Source organism: Embiotoca jacksoni, unplaced genomic scaffold, assembly GCF_022577435.1.
Source record: "Embiotoca jacksoni isolate LCO1_2020_lvr unplaced genomic scaffold, fEmbJac1.0.p SCAF_4, whole genome shotgun sequence".
NCBI classification, from domain to species: Eukaryota; Metazoa; Chordata; class Actinopteri; family Embiotocidae; genus Embiotoca; species Embiotoca jacksoni.
The window spans coordinates 21,440,583-21,457,716 of record NW_027185392.1 but is presented as its reverse complement, the minus strand read 5'-3'; the positions used below and the strand labels follow the sequence as shown (position 1 = coordinate 21,457,716).

Below are 17,134 nucleotides of genomic sequence, written 5' to 3'. Positions count from 1 at the left end.
CCTCCCGGCAGTTTAACTGCGCGGCAAGCAGCTGTGGAGGAGTCCAGGAACCGGGAGACTTCGCGTCACATTTTGAAATTAAAATCGATTCGACAGTCTAACTGTCAATCAATAATAGCCTAATTTAATTGGCTAATTCAGTATTAAAATGAAGGGGGAGGGTAAAGTGGGCGGAGTTCAACCTCGCTGGAGTTTGCCGATTTTGTAACATCAGGAAGTCACATGTACCGGTAGAGTTTTAAACAGGACGTCCCAGGCTGGCTATACAAAAGGGCTGTGAACATGGTTAAAAACGTTGACATATGTCTATGGTTCATAAAACCCTTCAACAATTCTTAATTTAGGACTGGAATTAGGCTTTAGAGTTAAAAGTCAAAAATATAACAGGCTAACTTGCCCACTTAATTATCTGAGAGTTCACGCTCTTACGCAAAGGTCTTAGTGCAAAGTTAAATTAAGACAAAATAGCCTAACTGTACGCTATAAGTGGTTATATACAGAATATTTTTTAATCAGATATAAGAAAACTGTTTTCTGATCGCAATCTGATGTTTGATCAGGAGCCTATATGATAACAGTTTCAGCTGATTGACTTGTTTCATGATGGGCAACCCCATCTTCTTAGTTAGGCTCTAGCATAACAAAATATAAACCAGGGGAAATATTCTTTACTCAAACACATTAGAATTCGTCTTGTTGATATGTTCAACAGTCTGATCTATTTGTTTTCTTGAAAAGGCTATTTATTTGGCAATCCACACCATTACTGTAGAGCATTTTATAATTTGGGCATACCTTTCAACATTGCCATAAACCTACTCAAGTTAAAGCTAAGATTTGCTTTATTTTCTTCACTGAAGAACGTACTTTAAAGAACAATAATATGTGAGTGTTCAAATACATAACCCATTAAACTATTGAATTATTGATTAATCCCAAAATGTGTCACCCCTTGGCTAAATGATACAGATGCCTCTGATCAGTCATATCAGTTAACCTTTAAAATTAAAAATGTCCAAAGCAGTGAAGCAGCTGGATCTTTTGAGTGTGTCATAAATAGTATCCATATCACTAATGTGACTCTTATTAATCAAATCCAAATTCAAAATCCATTGTTAAAAATATTAGCCTATATTTACCCAAAGACACACTCACACATGCTTACAAATACACTTTTATACGAGCGAGCCCATGAGTTTGCGCAGGATTGTTGGGGAGATAAAAAGCTTCTTCTATACATAAACTGCATTTAAGAAGGTCAACACGGTTCGTTTGGGTTTGGAGTTACGCTGTTGGTCATCCACGGCTTGGAAATATATTCAGAACCCACTGCTAACATGCTTAACTAATCATTGTTTATGCTTCTACAATGACCTCCTGTAAAAGCTCTTGGGAATATTTAAATGAAAACAAACAAAAATGATGATGATAATAATAGAAAGAAATACTGCCCATGCGAAAATGTAAAATCCACTCAGAAATGGAAAAATCGGGGCAATAGGCTATGTATTGTAAACATGTTGGTCACGTAGTGGTGAATATTCCGAGAGTACCTGAAGGCAACATACGTTCGCCTCGCGCCCGTTACGTATATGATGACGTACCCAGCGGGCCGACCGGAAGCCAGTTGGATATTTCGGTCATTTCCTCTGCTTCGAGCCGTCGTCTTCTTTTAAATGAATCTCTGTGAGATACAGAAAAAGGGGAAACATTTGTATAATCTTTTCTGTTGAAGAAACGACAAATATCACAGACGGCCATTGTTGTCATGGCGGAGAAGAGGCTCCTGTAGGTAAGTTTGGAGGAGAGAATGACACCATATGGATCCTGTGGCAGCGTTATTACTCGTTCATAAAATCACCGCTAACCGGTTTGTAACGGAGTCATTATTTATAGATTTAAGAGTAGCCACTGTTGTAGCCAACGTGGACACATATTCAATGTATTTTCTCTGTTGTTTGTTTGGACTGATGGCTATTTTGTTCTTATGACACCGTTTTTGCTTATATAACTGGGAGATTAGCGAGTTCCCTTCTTCATCTTCTTCAGCCTGTAGATATATTTTTGACCATACGCAAGCTCGGGATAAAGAGGACACTATAAGTACATGATGCTCGTTGCACAGATTGACAGGCCAGAGGAGTAGATCAGTTTACTGATGCAGCAGCAAAGTCACATAAATCATAAAACAAAATTATATTCTTTTCCATATTAAGAGTAAAACAACAAAATAATTAAGGCAAATAAAACGCATATGCACTGGGCAGTAGTAGTTCGGTCTGCAATCATAGAGACTTCAACTCGTGATTGAGTTCATATGGATTTGTCTATGTATTGTATTGCCTGTCAAATTTCTGTAAATACTGTAGTGAAAGCAGTTTCACAGTTTCTAGACTGTATTACAATGCAAATAACTGTACAATCAACAAACATATATGTATAAATATTTGGGAATGACTTGATTGAGCGGTTCTTATCACAACAGTCAATAAAACCCGCCTGAGAGAGCTGAGAAACACTCTGAAAGCTCCGGACTAATAGGTTATCATTGGCCTTTTTTTTTTTTTAAATTTAGGGTGATACTGATGTTATATTTTCATCTCCTTCATTTTCAGAATATGTGGTCAATAAAATGTGTGTCTTTGTTAAGAAGCCTTTTCTCCATCTTATTCCTTTTGGGCAGAAGAGAAGTCAAAAGTCCGGACAGGATCCTGATCAGACTGCAGCCACCATGAGGTGACGACTGTGGATTCTTGTATTTTAGCTGACGTGGACACATGGCAAGGTAATAAACTGCTCACGACACTGAAGCTGCTGTTTACAAAAATACCTCGCCTGATTAAACTCAGCTACACTCTACAGTCCTTAATGCAGTTCTGCGTTGTGTTTCCTTCCTCCGCAGGATCACTCTGTCCTGCCTGCCGGCCTCTTGGTACTGCAGCGTGTCCCTGCTGTCTCTGGGCTGTGCACCCAGGCAGAGGCTGCTGCTTCTTCTGCTGCTGTTCTTCACCTCCGCCCTCCTTCTCCTGGGAACCTACCAGAGGCAGCTGTGGGTCACCCAGCGACGGCCCGTGGCCCGACTCAATAAGTGAGTGGATGGATATCGTATTTACTAACGATGAAACAAACAGCTGGAGAATCCGGCACGTGCCCGGTTATTCGGTGTAACCGTCTGTCTTTCAGGTCATTAAGTTTGAGGCAGACAGAGTTTTAAAGTGCTTAAAGGTTTTCTAGTATATAAAAGCTTTTCACTTGTATGCTACTTAAAAAAAATTCCCCTTGGGGATTAATAAAGTAACTACCTAACCTAACCTAACCTAACCTAACCTAACCTAACCTAACCTAACCTACTTTGTGCATGTTGACCGTTTCCATTGACAATGATTTAAAGATCCCAGAGTTGATTTGGTTTGAACAGATTTGTTTTCTGCTGATGTTTTAACTTGTTCGAGAGTTTCATTTGGAGGATTCTGAAAGTGAAATGATCTTCCAGTCAGTGTTGTGTTTTAAAGAAGCAGCACGAAAACACCGTCAGAGTAAACGAGTATGTCATCTTGCAAGAAGGTGAGGCGACGTGCAGTAACGTGCTGTAAGTGTAGGTGCATTTCCATTAATCTGAAACAAACACTGAGGAGATGATATAACGTAGTCATGTTGACCACCTTCTGTTTCAGCTCAAATTAAACTTTGCCTCTCTTCCATGTGAACCTGAAAACACTCGTAGCTGGACTGGAACATTGCTGGTAAACAGTCCCAGCTGATAACCAGCTTCATGATAGATGTTGTCAGAGAGACTGACTGCAGGTGTTCCCTTCAGCAACCAGAGAACAACAGGAACAGGGCGGTTTGATATAGACGGAATAAAATATCGCAACACTTTTGACCAAATATATATATATATTAATATTATAGGGATGACTCTTGCTGCATACAAAATATTTACACAATGAGATTTTTGATTAAAAAAAAAAATCATTCGTAATGTGGAAAGAATGGCTTAGTGGGAAAAGATAAATAATAGAACAGGTTGCGGGGCTTTCCATATCACGAGGTGCAGGCGAGCACTGAGGACTATTTGTATTCTCTGCCGTGGAGACTTCAATTGCTGTTTTAGCTGTAAAACGATGGATACAAATATGGAGCATTGAAATAAAAGGCATCACATTCCCGGCAAAATGACTCGATAAGAATTTGATCCACTTCGACTGATAACATTTCGAATGTCTAGAGGATCTGCACGATGGGTTTATTTATCCCCATTTCAGTTAGCAAAGCGAAGTTGTGTGGCTCAGCCGGTGGAAGTCTCCGCTGTCCATGTCCTACCCCGAGATCATCATCAAGGCAGTGAGCATCCATAATGTCACACCAGACGTAAACACTCGTCACGTGTTCCTGTGTAGGTAAAAGTTCAACTTTACAGTGGTGGAGGTTTTTTTTCCTTTTAGAAAAACTTTTTGATGAAGCGAGAGTTTAGAGGGTTAATAAATGGCAGGAGGGGGACTTTCAACTCCAGGAAAAAACAACCCTTATGTCACATCGTAATATTCCAATATCCAAATTCTGACATGATATCCAGTCTCAAATCATGATGTTGATTATTATATTGATTCATTGCAGTGCCCTAAATATAAATACACCGATAGCTGAGAAAGATGTAAACACGCTGTGTAGCTTTTTTTGTATGAATTTTACAACATTTAGTTGAAGTAAAGTTTAAAGGGAGGAGACGGGACAGGTGTTTTTCACGCTTTTACATAAACACTGAGATGTGTGATCACTTCTAGATCTCCTGGCACCTCAGATGTTTTTATATCTGCTTTTGCTCGAGGAGCATTATAACGCACAGTGTGAGTTAAACATGTACGCCTGACTGTTGTGGTGCTGCACAGGAACGCACTTTTTTTTCACAAGATACAGAGGATGGTTTGAAAATGTAACATCTATGAACGACAAAATACATTTAGGCTTGAATAGGAGGATCATTTTGCGAAAGAACATTCACTGTGATGTTCACGGATATGAAACATTTCTATTTTAGGGTTTGTTGCTGTCTTGATTTGTGTAGAAAGGAATCGAGATACTGCCCGACTGCTAATAAACACCATTCGGCCTTTGTGTGTTGTTCTGGTCTCTCGTGCCGACTCTGTTCGCTGCGCAGGAGTCCAGGATGTTCTTCATGTCTCAATGTGTCTGTTCTCCTTCAGATACCTCTCCATCGGTGAGTCCATGGAGGCCACCGACATCCTCAACTCTGCTCTGAATTATGGGATCGTGGTGGATTGTGGCAGCAGTGGCTCCAGGGTCTTCGTGTACTACTGGCCCCCCCCACAACGGGAACCCCCACACCCTGCTGGACATCCGACAGATGAGGGACCGTGACCGCAAACCTGTCGTCAAAAAGATCAAACCCGGTGAGGAAGTGGAGCTCAGTTGTAGCAGCATTTTCTTTTTTTTCTTATATTATCATTCTAACATTTCTGTAGTTATATTTCTATAAAACTGCGTTTGTCCTTTCTAGTTAAAATATGTAAGATTTTACAAATCCATCCTTTAACATCTTGTTGTGCAATAAGCGATAGGCAGACAGAGCTTTGCTCTCGGCTTGCTGAGGACTTTAATGTGTACATTCATCCATGAATGTGTCTACTGTCTTCAACTGTAGTTCCTTTGTGCAGCGCTGACTCATCATTCCCGCTGCACGCTGTGAGAGAATAGAGAGCACTTTTTAATCAAGACTCAGTCGAACCAAAAGCAGCAGCTCTCAGTTGGTGTGTTTATATTTCAGTACTGATGAAACCTCATACCATAAATATATGTGCAGCAAAAGCGATGGTGAAAAATTACAAAGTTCTGCAGTGATTTGGTGAAACATTGTCTCTGAAACTCGTTGGAACCGTCCCAGTTTTTTTTTTTAACAGATTTCATTGAGCACAATGAAACCACTGAGACGCCGTCGGGTACTCACAACCTCCTCAGTGCTGTCGAACATTTGTCCGCCCGCAGGAGGACTGTTACTGTTCACCGCCGGCCCTTTGGGCTCGCTGCCACCGAGGTGAAAGACAGAGTGTGAGAAAGAGATAAGAGAGAACACGCATGGAAAACAGAAAGTAGAACGACTTTGATAGCTGTTTTATTTTACAGATTTTTACCTTCAACTGTTTTGAAGTTGCTCGTTAAATCTTGTGATCCGATATTTGTCATGAGTACTTTTTCTTTTCATTAATTAATCAGATCAGGGATCAGCTCAGTCCCAATGACTTTAACCTCAGATTAGATACACAAGTTTAGCTCGGGGGGGGGGGGGCAGCGGTTAAAGGCTACGTGGCACTTTGAACCCTGGAACATTACATTCTGTCACAATCGTTATGGATGTTCACGTTTTCATTGCTCACAGTGAGGTCAGCATGATAATGCTGTTAGTGAGATATCAATATCACCGTCATTAGTTTTGGCAGGTCAAGAATCTACATTAATTGGTTGTTATTTTTCCTTTTATTTTAATAAATGCCCAGCTGATAAACCAGGTTGCCTGATATTATTATTGTTATCGTTATTATTATTAACTTATCACAGACATTTCTGTGTTTTCAGAGAAACTAGGAATGAAAATGTGTTCGTGAATACACAAGATGAAATGGGAACAGATTTGTCTGTTTTACATTTGTGTCTTTTTACGACTCATCGACCCCAGTTCACTCTCATCTTATCTTGACACCACTAAATAGAGTTTTTATTTCAATGTGTGCTTTATAATTCTTACATAAATTGAGCTGACTACAATCATTTTGCCGAATCATTAGAATGGTTTAATTTAATCGATATAAAAACTTCTGGATGTGAACTGACACGTATTTCATATTTCCATCACGAGTTTTGCGTTGTTTTCAACAATTTCAAGGTTTGACTGGCGCGTTTTAATAAGCTCATCTCTCTCCTTCTCTTGTCTGGTGGAACAGAGGTGGAAATGTAGCACCTGTGATATCGATTGTTTTGTTTAACTACTGATATTCGACCGACCGCATTTCAATGAGCATCTGCTGACCTTCACATCTTGGATTAACATCTTGGTGTTCACGGCACCGCTGGGAGCACAATTTAAAATTTTCAGCCAAATGAAACAAAAGGTCCGATAACTCGGGGGAGACAATTTGTCAGATTTGCGGCAAGATGACGGTCAAAGAAAAATGAACAGAAAAGATAACAAATAATTAGAGGAAACGAATCATAAATGAGGCATTTTAATGAGCTTCCTATGGTTCCAGCTTTATCTATATAATTGGACGTCTTCTGTCTGTTTTGTAGCTGGTTGTACGGCACTCATACATGTGTGTGTTCTGTCAGGCATCTCCACGCTGGCAAACACACCGACCCACGCCAGCGGCTACCTCCAACCTCTCCTCAGCTTCGCTGCTGCTCACGTCCCAAAGAACAAACACAAAGAGACGCCGCTCTACATCCTCTGCACCGCGGGCATGCGGCTGCTGCCCGAGAGGTAGACACAGCGGCATGTGATACTGCAGTGGGCACCAGTTTTTAACCCACCGATCACTTCACGTAAATTGTAGAGTTTTTTTTTTTCCATCAGTTTGTGGTTTTGTCTTTTAAAAGACATTCATTTTTTATTTGTGAATTTGGTGATGAAAACTTGCCTCTTTGTTCTTCTCTTCGTGTGTCATGTTCTCTTTGTGTAACTGAAGTGTTTGTGTCTTTGATTTAAAAGTGCTCGAAAGTCAACCTTCACCTTATTTTAGGTCATAAATATCATATTTTATCGTAAAACAAATTACAGAACATGGAAATATAACATCTTCTTAAAATACTTTATTGATTTTTTAAGAATCGGTCTCAACAAAAAATGATTTATGAGTTTGGTATTTAATGCAAAGCTATTATTTTCAACTTCCCTGTTCTCCAACTAAATGTTTTATATGCTTTAAATCTCTAAGTTTCATGCTTTACTTCTATATGTAGCCAGCAGGTGGCCATCTTGGAGGACCTGGTCACTGATGTTCCCGTGGACTTTGACTTCCTGTTCTCCCGTTCGCATGCTGAGGTCATCTCTGGGAAACAGGAAGGTGAGGTGATGCTTGGTTACTGTCGTGCGTTATTTGTGCCTGAATATGGTTTTGGTCAGTAGATCAAGAATTATGGGAATGAAAGAGTCACTCTACGATGAATTATTCTTCAACCTGGCATTTCTAACTGTTGCCTGCCTGTTTTTTTGTGTGTCTCCCCATCATGTTTGTGATGACGCGCTCCTGTTCCTCTGAAGGAGTGTACGCATGGATTGGCATTAACTTCGTGTTGGGCCGCTTCGATCATGCTGATGAGGGTGAGTGTGAAAGCGCGTCTGAAACTGACACTTTCAATTCAATTCAACTTTATTTATATAGCGCCAAATCACAAAACAGGTTATTTCATGGCACTTAACACATTAAAGTCCTTACAGCAAGACTTTACAATATTATACAGAGAAACCCAACAATTCAACAATTCCCACATAAGCTAGGAGGGAAAAAAACCCCTCCTTTTTAAGGGAGAAAAACCTCCAACAGAGGGAAGAAAAACTCCCTCTTAACAGGAAGAAACCTCCGACAGAACCAGACTCAGGAGTGGGCGGCCATCTGCCTCGACCGGTTGGGGTGAGAGGAGAGCAGAGAGAGAAAAGGACAGCATAGAGATAGAAGAGAAGAACTGTTGGTGGAGAAGACAAGAGGAGACATGCAGCTCCATGACGGGACATCTGCAAAAGATTAAGACACTTAACGTTTGTTTTATGTTGTGCTTGATTCAAAATTGTTCAAATGTTTTTTCAGAGGACGCCACGGTCGAGGTGACAACAGGCTCACAGAACCAGCAGCCAATCAGCAGGCGGCGCACAGTGGGCATCATGGATATGGGCGGAGCTTCACTTCAGATCGCCTACGAGGTGCCCGGTGCCATCACCTTCAACTCGCCTCAGGAGGTACGGACGTGCAGGGACACCTCAGTCCCTACGAGGAGAAACTGTGAAAGCGATTTCTTCCTCTTGACGTGTTCAGTCTGCGTGTCCGTCCGGAGAGCTGCTCTCGTCTGCGGTGGTGAAAGCCGTCCCGTGTGTTTTTCAGGAGGAGGCGGGGAAGAGCGTCCTGGCGGAGTTTAACCTGGGCTGCGATGTGGAGCACACGCAGCACGTCTACCGAGTCTACGTCACCACGTTCCTCGGCTTCGGAGGAAACATGGCCAGGCAGCGCTACGAGGACCAGCTGGTCAACAACACACACGGCAAGAACAGGTCAGACACGCACACATATTTTGTGTCACGTAGGGCTACTTTTTTTATATTCGAACTGCTACGTGAAACATTTAAAAACTCGACCTTTGATAACTTGCTTATTATAATTAGAGAGCAAAGTCTAGATGATTGGTCGCCTCTCAAGCCATTTATTTCATTTCATGTTATTCAAAATCAGGACTTCATCTCTCACAGTCAATGTTTACTTCTGTATTTCTTTTAGTCTTAACTGAAGCTTGTAAAAATGTTGTTACTTTTCTTTGGGCATTTTATTGCTTCCAACATCAGGCGGTGTGAGAGACTAGAACTTCCAGAACTCTCCTCCTGGTTCGTGCCAGACGAACACTTATTGTCTTTGAAATCCAACCAGGTGTCACATTATGTAAAATATAGTTTACATGCAGGGTAGTGCCGGCAGTCAGTGGATTATGACAATTATATGAATAGATATGGTTATTGAGTCTTGAACCGATGAAGTGATTTCCTTTCAAATCTCTGCTAAAGACAGATTGTAACTTCTAAACTTCTTTCTCCCTGGTTTAGTTCATTTGCTCTCATGTGGATTGGTCAGCAGAATTTTCTTTTCTTAGGTTTCTCACCAGTCAGACAGGCCTCGGCGAGGACAAACCGTACCTGGACCCCTGCCTGCCGGTCGGCCTGTCAGACACAGTTGTCCGCGGCAACCACACGATGTACCTGAGGGGTCAGGGTGACTGGACCCGGTGTCAGGAGGCTGTACGACCCTTCCTGGGCCTCCACAACGGCACCATGTCACCAGGGGGCGTCTACCAGGTAGGAAGCTTTATACCAATACAAAGCTTTTATGAAGCACGAGCTATTCGAGGTTTGGTGCAAGTAACGTCACTGAAGTGCATAATGTTGCCAAAAAAATAAATAAATAATGAAACGCAGATTAGACCTTGAAACAAGTGGGCTGTTAGGAAGTCTAAACAAAACCGTGTTCATTGTGATGCATCGCCTTCATTAAATATTCCGTTTTAAAAGTGAGCGCTGTATTGATGAACTCGTATTGAAGTCACAGCTCATTAAACAGTCATTAAATGAATTAAATGAATCCTTCACAAAGCAGAAAGGCCAAAAAATAACGTTTGATGTTTTTTTTCAGGCTCCCATCAACTTCAGCAACAGCGAGTTCTACGGCTTCTCCGAGTTTTATTACTGCATGGAGGACGTGCTGCGGATCGGAGGACCGTACAGCAGTGAGAAATACTCCCAAGCTGCGAAGGTACCCAACACACACCGGCTTCTCGGTGATTAACTTGGAAGACAATTGTAGGAAATATGGTGTTTTACTGATTTTTGTTTCATTGGTTTTGGTTCATTAACAGGACTACTGCTCCACCAAGTGGTCGACACTGAAACAGCGTCTGGACAACCAGCTTTTCTCTCAGCAGGCCGACATCACCAGACTGAAGTAAGTTCACCGTCTGTCTTCATCTGGAAGTAAGCGTGTGAACGAAGCAAAGCTTTCATTGCGTTCTGTTGAGTTTGGGTTTCTGCAGGTGAGCCCGCTTCATGTTCTCTGTCCAGCTTTGGCGGTTGGCCCTCGTTATGCTAAATACCGAGTTCAACTTCTTTATGTTTATATAACCAGCAAAACACACACCTCAACTGTGGCGTCCTCTGAGAATATGTCCCCTGTGTGTCCCGAGTTTTTACCCTGGAAATGACGAACAACAGCTTTCATGAACTTGATATCTCAATAGTAGGTTGAATTATTGTTCCTATATCAGTTATACATCTTATCATCTTAAAGTTAAACAGTTTTTATTTTTTTATTTTAAGCCCTGCAGATTATGTTGATGTTGTGCATTTAGTCCTCAAGTCAATAGTTGGACTTTAAACAGTCTGCAGATTCTCCACAAGGAGGCGCAGTTCAGCCATTATCAGACCCCTCCAGCGCCGATAAGAAAGCAAACAACAACCACAGACGTAAGAACGACAACTGTTGTGTCTAGATTTGTATAACTGTAACAAATGTTCGCAAAACTCAGTTTAAAAAATGGACGTCACAAGTGGATGTAAAACACTCAAATATTCACTCAGTGTAGCTACTGGCTCTAAATGAGTTTACCATGTTTTCAAATCTGTTAATCTGTAATACAATGTCAAACATTGTGCTTTAAACACACACAAACTGCAGCTTTAAAAAAGAAACGCAACTGCTGGTGGCAAATGTCAAAATTGCAACTTGTTCTTTGCCTGTAGGTGGTGCACTTTTGCACGGTTCCATCCGCAGCTGCAAATCTGACCTGCTGCCTAAAGATGCTGCAGCTGGAGCTGCTGCAGGTGCAGCTGTGCATTTCCAGATGCTCGCTCTCGCTGACCCACTGTTTCCGCTCCTGTTACGCCAGGTATCAGTGCTTCAAGTCGGCCTGGATGTACGAAGTGCTGCACTCCGGTTTCCGTTTCCCCCCCGACTACCCGAGCCTGAAAACTGCCCAGCTGGTTTATGACAAGGAGGTCCAGTGGACTCTGGGGGCCATTTTGTTCAAAACCCGCTTCCTGCCTCTCAGGTGACTCGACATTTACAAAAATCTTCCCATCAAATGTATCATGCTTTGACTCTGTGAGCTCATTAGTCGGACGTCAACTTCTCCTGTTGTCCTTTCCAGCTGTGGGTTTGTCCGTGAAACGGATCACAAATATGGACATCCACAAAGAAAACCTAGCTCAGGTCCACATTCTGCCTTTATCCTTCCTATCCACGAAAATCAACTTTTAGCGCTTTTATATTTCACGATGGGACTGAAATGAAACGGTAAATATTTAATCAGGCCGTGCGCGACGTATCCCGTCCAACTGATCTCTCCGTTTTGAAGTGGTTTTGAATGCACCCTCCCCAAAAAAGAGAAGCAGAACGCTGCTTCTGCCGTCACGTCCATTAGTCAGGATTTGTTTTTGGCTGGAACATGTGCTGGTCTGTCTGTTCACGTCTTCCTCTGCCCCCCCCCCCCCCCCGTGTTTCTCCAGGGACCTGCAGCAGGAGACGTTGCGTCAGAACCACCCCAGCTGGCTGCGCTCTTCGTTCGTCTACAACCACCACCTGTTCTCGCTCTGCATCCTGGTGGTGGTGCTGGCCATCCTGCTCTACATCCTGCGCCTGCGGAGGATCCACCAGCGGGAGCAGCGGCAGGCCGACGCGCTCAACCTCCTCTGGGCGGAGGAGGGAGAGGCGCTCCTCCCCTGACCGACGCCCTGTTGGCGACGGGAGGCTCCAGACGGACGACCCGCGGCGAGCTACGTCCTCCGCACCGCGTTCGACTCGCTCGCATCCGAATCCCAGCGGGACGGACTACAGAACGGGAGCGTGGAAGGACAGATAAGGAACCCAGAATTTATTCACCAGAGACGCGGGTGACTCGATAGTGTGGAAAAACATGTCAGCGCAGAGCCTGTTTAATGAGCCTGCAAATCAAACTCCTGCGTTCTTTGATCGTGCAGCTTTAAACGCGGAGCCCGCCTCACGCTGGGAAGATGTTCTCTGGAATTCACTTTCTTCTTTTCTGTGACAGCTTCGGATGAAAAGAGTCGCCGAGCGTGACGGGATCAAACCGCTCTCGCGGATCTTGTTTCTGGAATCACGACAGTCTGGGCGTCGCGCGACGGGACGTCTCCGCCGCACAGCGAGGAGGCACACGTGGCGACGATGTCCGGCGGAGGCACTTTCAGAGGCGTTCGGGATTTTCAGGAAATTTCACCGAAAGGGAGCAAAAGCAGCCACCTGTTCGCCTCTGACCCCGTTAGGATCTCTTGTTTAAAGTATCGCAACTTCACCTCACGACCTCCAGACAAACCCAGTCTCAGCTGTACTGATTAAGATTAAGGCATGCTACCCTGCTGGTATTAGCTGCGCACACGTCACATGACATCAGAGACTCCCGCGTGTTCATGTCATCTGACAACTCCAGACAGATGAGTGGCTGCACAGTTGTTCACTTTAGGTTTAATTATCTTCAGTAATGGACTTTGGCTGAACCGAGTCATCCGTATTTGTTTACAGACATTTAATGAACATGACCGCACATTAAAACAGAATTGAGCTCGTGCCCAGTTTAAGTGTAATCCCGGCAGGACGTCCGTGTTGCGCTGGAGCGCCAGATGTTTATGTGGACCACCCATTGTGGTACATTAACCACTGGAAGGCGTACAGAACATGCGACTGTACAGCGACCTCCATGCCTCATTTACTTTTGAACTGGGATTTCTGAGAGGCCCCTCCCCCCCCCCCCCCCCAAAAAAAAAAAAAAAAAAAAAGAGGAATGATGACGGTGTCGTTTACAAGTGACTCCGATATCACACCAACGCAACATAACAAGCGAAACATTAGCATGCTCATATTTGCATGTTAGCACGGTGATGGGACTAAAATGGCGGCGTAATGGGGTTGTTGGCATGTTACCATGCTCATGTTAGCCTTTCGATTTAAAGCCCCGCTGACTTGAAGGAGCTGAGACCGACTCGCCTTTGATTTAAACTACAACGAGTCGTTTCCCGTCGGCGGCACGCTGAAGACAATCTTGATCGTCAAATTGTAAAACGGCAAACATCTCTTTGGTCAGTTGTTGGCTGCCGGAGGAAATGCCAGAGAATCTGTCACAATCTGTCAGTTTATGAAGACTTTGACCGATGTCTTTTTATATTTGCTAAACTGCACTTTCCCAGGCCTCTTAATCCATCATTTGTGTTGACTCGTGTCTCACGGGCCAGTGTTTCCTTCCCTTTCACAAGGACAGGGCATGCGACTCTTTGCTATCTGCTAAATCACATCCCCAACATGACGTAAAACAAAGAAAGCAAAGGCGAAGAAGCTGTTTTCTTAAATGGTGGCTATCGGGTGGCGTTGCAGCTGAGTGTGAGGTGACACCACAGCGGGCCGGCCTCATGAGCTCAGCAGCACCTTTCTGCCCTCAGATAGTATTTCACGCACACTTCTGTCTATCCAGATGGGACAGATTCCTCGAAAGCAATCCTGCAGACCGATGATGTCATCTGCTGAGCTCTGGCCCCAGATTTGTGCTTTGATACTTGAACGCCACATTTGTCCTACCAAGACCGCGCAGATCGTTATCACAGGGAAAAAAAAAAAAAAACACAAGAGAGAGAGAGAGGCGTTTTATCTGAAACAAGCCGGGAGATCTGCTCGGCGTCTAGTTGAAGGCGCTGAAAGCAGATCAAGAACCCCGGAGGCCTGATTTAAACAGATGTCGACACAATAACTCAGAGAATGGGATGCAACTTGTGCCTCCGGCTGAACTGGACGCTCGGTCATGGCAAAAAAGTACAGAACAGATCTCAGTACGTGTATCAAATATGCTTTTCCAGATGAACTACTTGAAAGCCATTTTTTGAGGATAAAAGCCTTACTCTGAGGAAAAAGAGTCCTTTTTGTTTCAGTCTACTGTATTCTACAGCTGTAAAAAGAAGCCACTGTTTTGTTTTCGGGAGTCTCGGCATCACCTGCCGACGGACGGATTCAGCTGAAACTTCTTGAGGAGTTATAGAACGCGTCAATCCCACAGCGGGAGATGGTTTTTAATGCTCAAATTTGCGATTCAGTGTTAATCGAAGTGGCTTCAGTCAGAGACGCGGGACATGACTCATCGAACTTAACGATGACGACTCCATTGCTTCAACAGAAACGGGTGCAGCGGAAGCTGTGCTGTGGTGCTCATGTGAATGTTTTGTCGGTAAGAGAAACGGTTTGTGAAATTTTAAAATGTAAATATCTTGTAGACACACTCGTCCTCTTTTCTTCTCCTGACGCAGATGAGTTCTGACGTGTAGTTGTCAGACTGTCGGTGTGCGTTTGTAACCTTTGTCTTCAGAAATCCTTTTTCCACTCGGGAATCCAACAGGAGCTTCTGACACTGCAGCCAAAAGTCTGCAACCAGAGTCCCGACAGAGTTATTTCTGTCTTATCTCTGGTCTCTTCACATACCTTCCAGAAAACAAGATGCAAACCTCTTTGTGATCCATCCTGATGTGGATTTTACGATTCCTGCTGCTTCTCTCTTGTTCTGACTCCTGATAAAGGACCAATCGTTGACTGTTTTTTGTTTTTGTTTTTTTCCAGAGCTGGGCATTGTGCAATGTTGAACAGTAATTCACTGAATGGACACTTGATTTTTATGTTTTTAATTGAGGTACCTTTAACAAATGTGAACGAGATCATTTCCAATCCAATAAAAAGGTCCTTTTGTAATACAAATGGTTGTTTGTTGTTAGTTCTGCGTGTTGTGTAGCTGTTGGGAAAATCTACAATTAGAGAACTCATGAGCAGTAAGACCAAGAAGGGAGATTGTTTTGCAGTCAAGACTGAACAATGAGGCTCAGTAATGCTGCTTGTTTCGAGGAGGAAATGTTTCATTAGGAATGTTTTTATTTTGGGTTTTAGAGCTTGAGGAGTCGTCCCCTTCCTTCAGTGACGGCAGGATTTGTGAGTGTGGCGGATCTGAGCAGCGACCGTAGGATTTGGATTCGGAAGTAACTCTCAAAAATGTCTAAATGGAAAAGAAAATTAGAAAATGTCTCGGCAAAAGGCATTCATCCCAAAGAACGATAACACAAGCTAACTTATCGAGCAAAGTATTCCACAAAAACATCTGAAACTAAAGATATTCAGGTCAAAATGAAGAAAAAAAAAGTATGTGGAGACCCATTCACTGAAGACATTTTCAGAACGTTGAGGCTTTGAATGAACCAGTTTCTATGACGGCTGTGGTGAACAATTCCTCCACGTTTGGACAAGAGGAGCTTTGACTTCATGGACGTATAGAGTCGATGAGCTGGCATTTTCTTTTCTCGGGTGTTCTGTAGGATTTAGATCGGATGGGTTTTCGGCTCGTTTGCCCTGTGTGTGTTGCTTGAATATGTTTCGTTCTGATTATTACAAATTGCGTCCTAAATACCTCTTTACACTTCAGAGTCCACGATTCTATCAAATAAATACAAGTTCAGCTCCACCACAGGAAGAGAAGCAGCCCCAGACGTCCAACTTTCCACCATCAGATCAATGCAGGCTCATCAACGAATAACACGCATCTCTAAGAGCCGCTGTCTTTCTGGCCATCTCCTTTGTCAAATTTAATCCGAGCTGTCTCGTTCTTTGGGCTTATGTATGGATTTAACTGCATCGCTCTCCCTCTGCACCCGTCCTCGGTGATTCTATTTCCACCTCTCTCTGAACACAGCGACGGCTGCTTAATCTCGTTGATCTCTGAAGCGGTGCTCGCTGACGTTGTTCGCCTGCTTTCCTCACACAGTTGTGCGATCCAATCAGCTGCCGGTCTTCCTGCGTCTGCCTGCGCTCTCTGTTCTCTGTCACAAGGCCTCCATTTTTGAACTGCTGACAACATACCTGACAGAGGAGGACGGGAGAGGGAACGCAGCGGATTTCTTTCTTCAGACGGATTGACGCTTGACTTTTTCCTCTTGAAACTCGAAGGTCATTTACAGACCGTGTACTAAATCAGTTCACACGAGATTGTGATTTTTCTACTTGATGGAACAAAACCTGGGCGTTAAGAGTAACAGTTGTACACTGAGGGCTCAATCGCCCCACGAGCTGAAGGAGGAGACTGCTCAGCAGTTGGGTGTTCGTCCGTACGACGCCGCTGCGAGTTGAATCTTGCAGTGAGAATCATGGTAGCACGCAATGCCACCGTTGACGGTACACGACAAAACACAAACAGAAATACCCCTCGCCTTCAGGATGCTGTAACCCTGAGAGACCTGCTGGAGGTGCTGTGCAGCATTTCTGAACTGTTGAGCCCCAAATAGAAATGCAAATCCAGCTGCCACAAAATGGGATGAAGAGACAAAAAGCAACACCTTAAA

At 43.5% G+C, this 17,134-nt stretch overlaps 1 protein-coding gene across 1 annotated transcript; it reads left to right on the top strand.

Moving 5' to 3' along the window:
• The first annotated feature begins 1,623 nt into the window (after positions 1-1,623).
• LOC138209077 (ectonucleoside triphosphate diphosphohydrolase 7-like) lies at positions 1,624-15,506 on the top strand. Its single transcript, XM_069167430.1, is given in 15 exon segments — positions 1,624-1,792; positions 2,687-2,785; positions 2,903-3,088; positions 5,205-5,319; positions 5,321-5,411; positions 7,342-7,492; positions 7,972-8,075; positions 8,273-8,332; positions 8,817-8,965; positions 9,108-9,274; positions 9,865-10,066; positions 10,401-10,520; positions 10,624-10,709; positions 11,650-11,811; positions 12,269-15,506. Coding segments are annotated over 14 exon segments (1,818 nt in total). The 5' UTR covers positions 1,624-1,792; positions 2,687-2,777; the 3' UTR covers positions 12,486-15,506.
• The last annotated feature ends 1,628 nt before the right edge of the window (positions 15,507-17,134 follow it).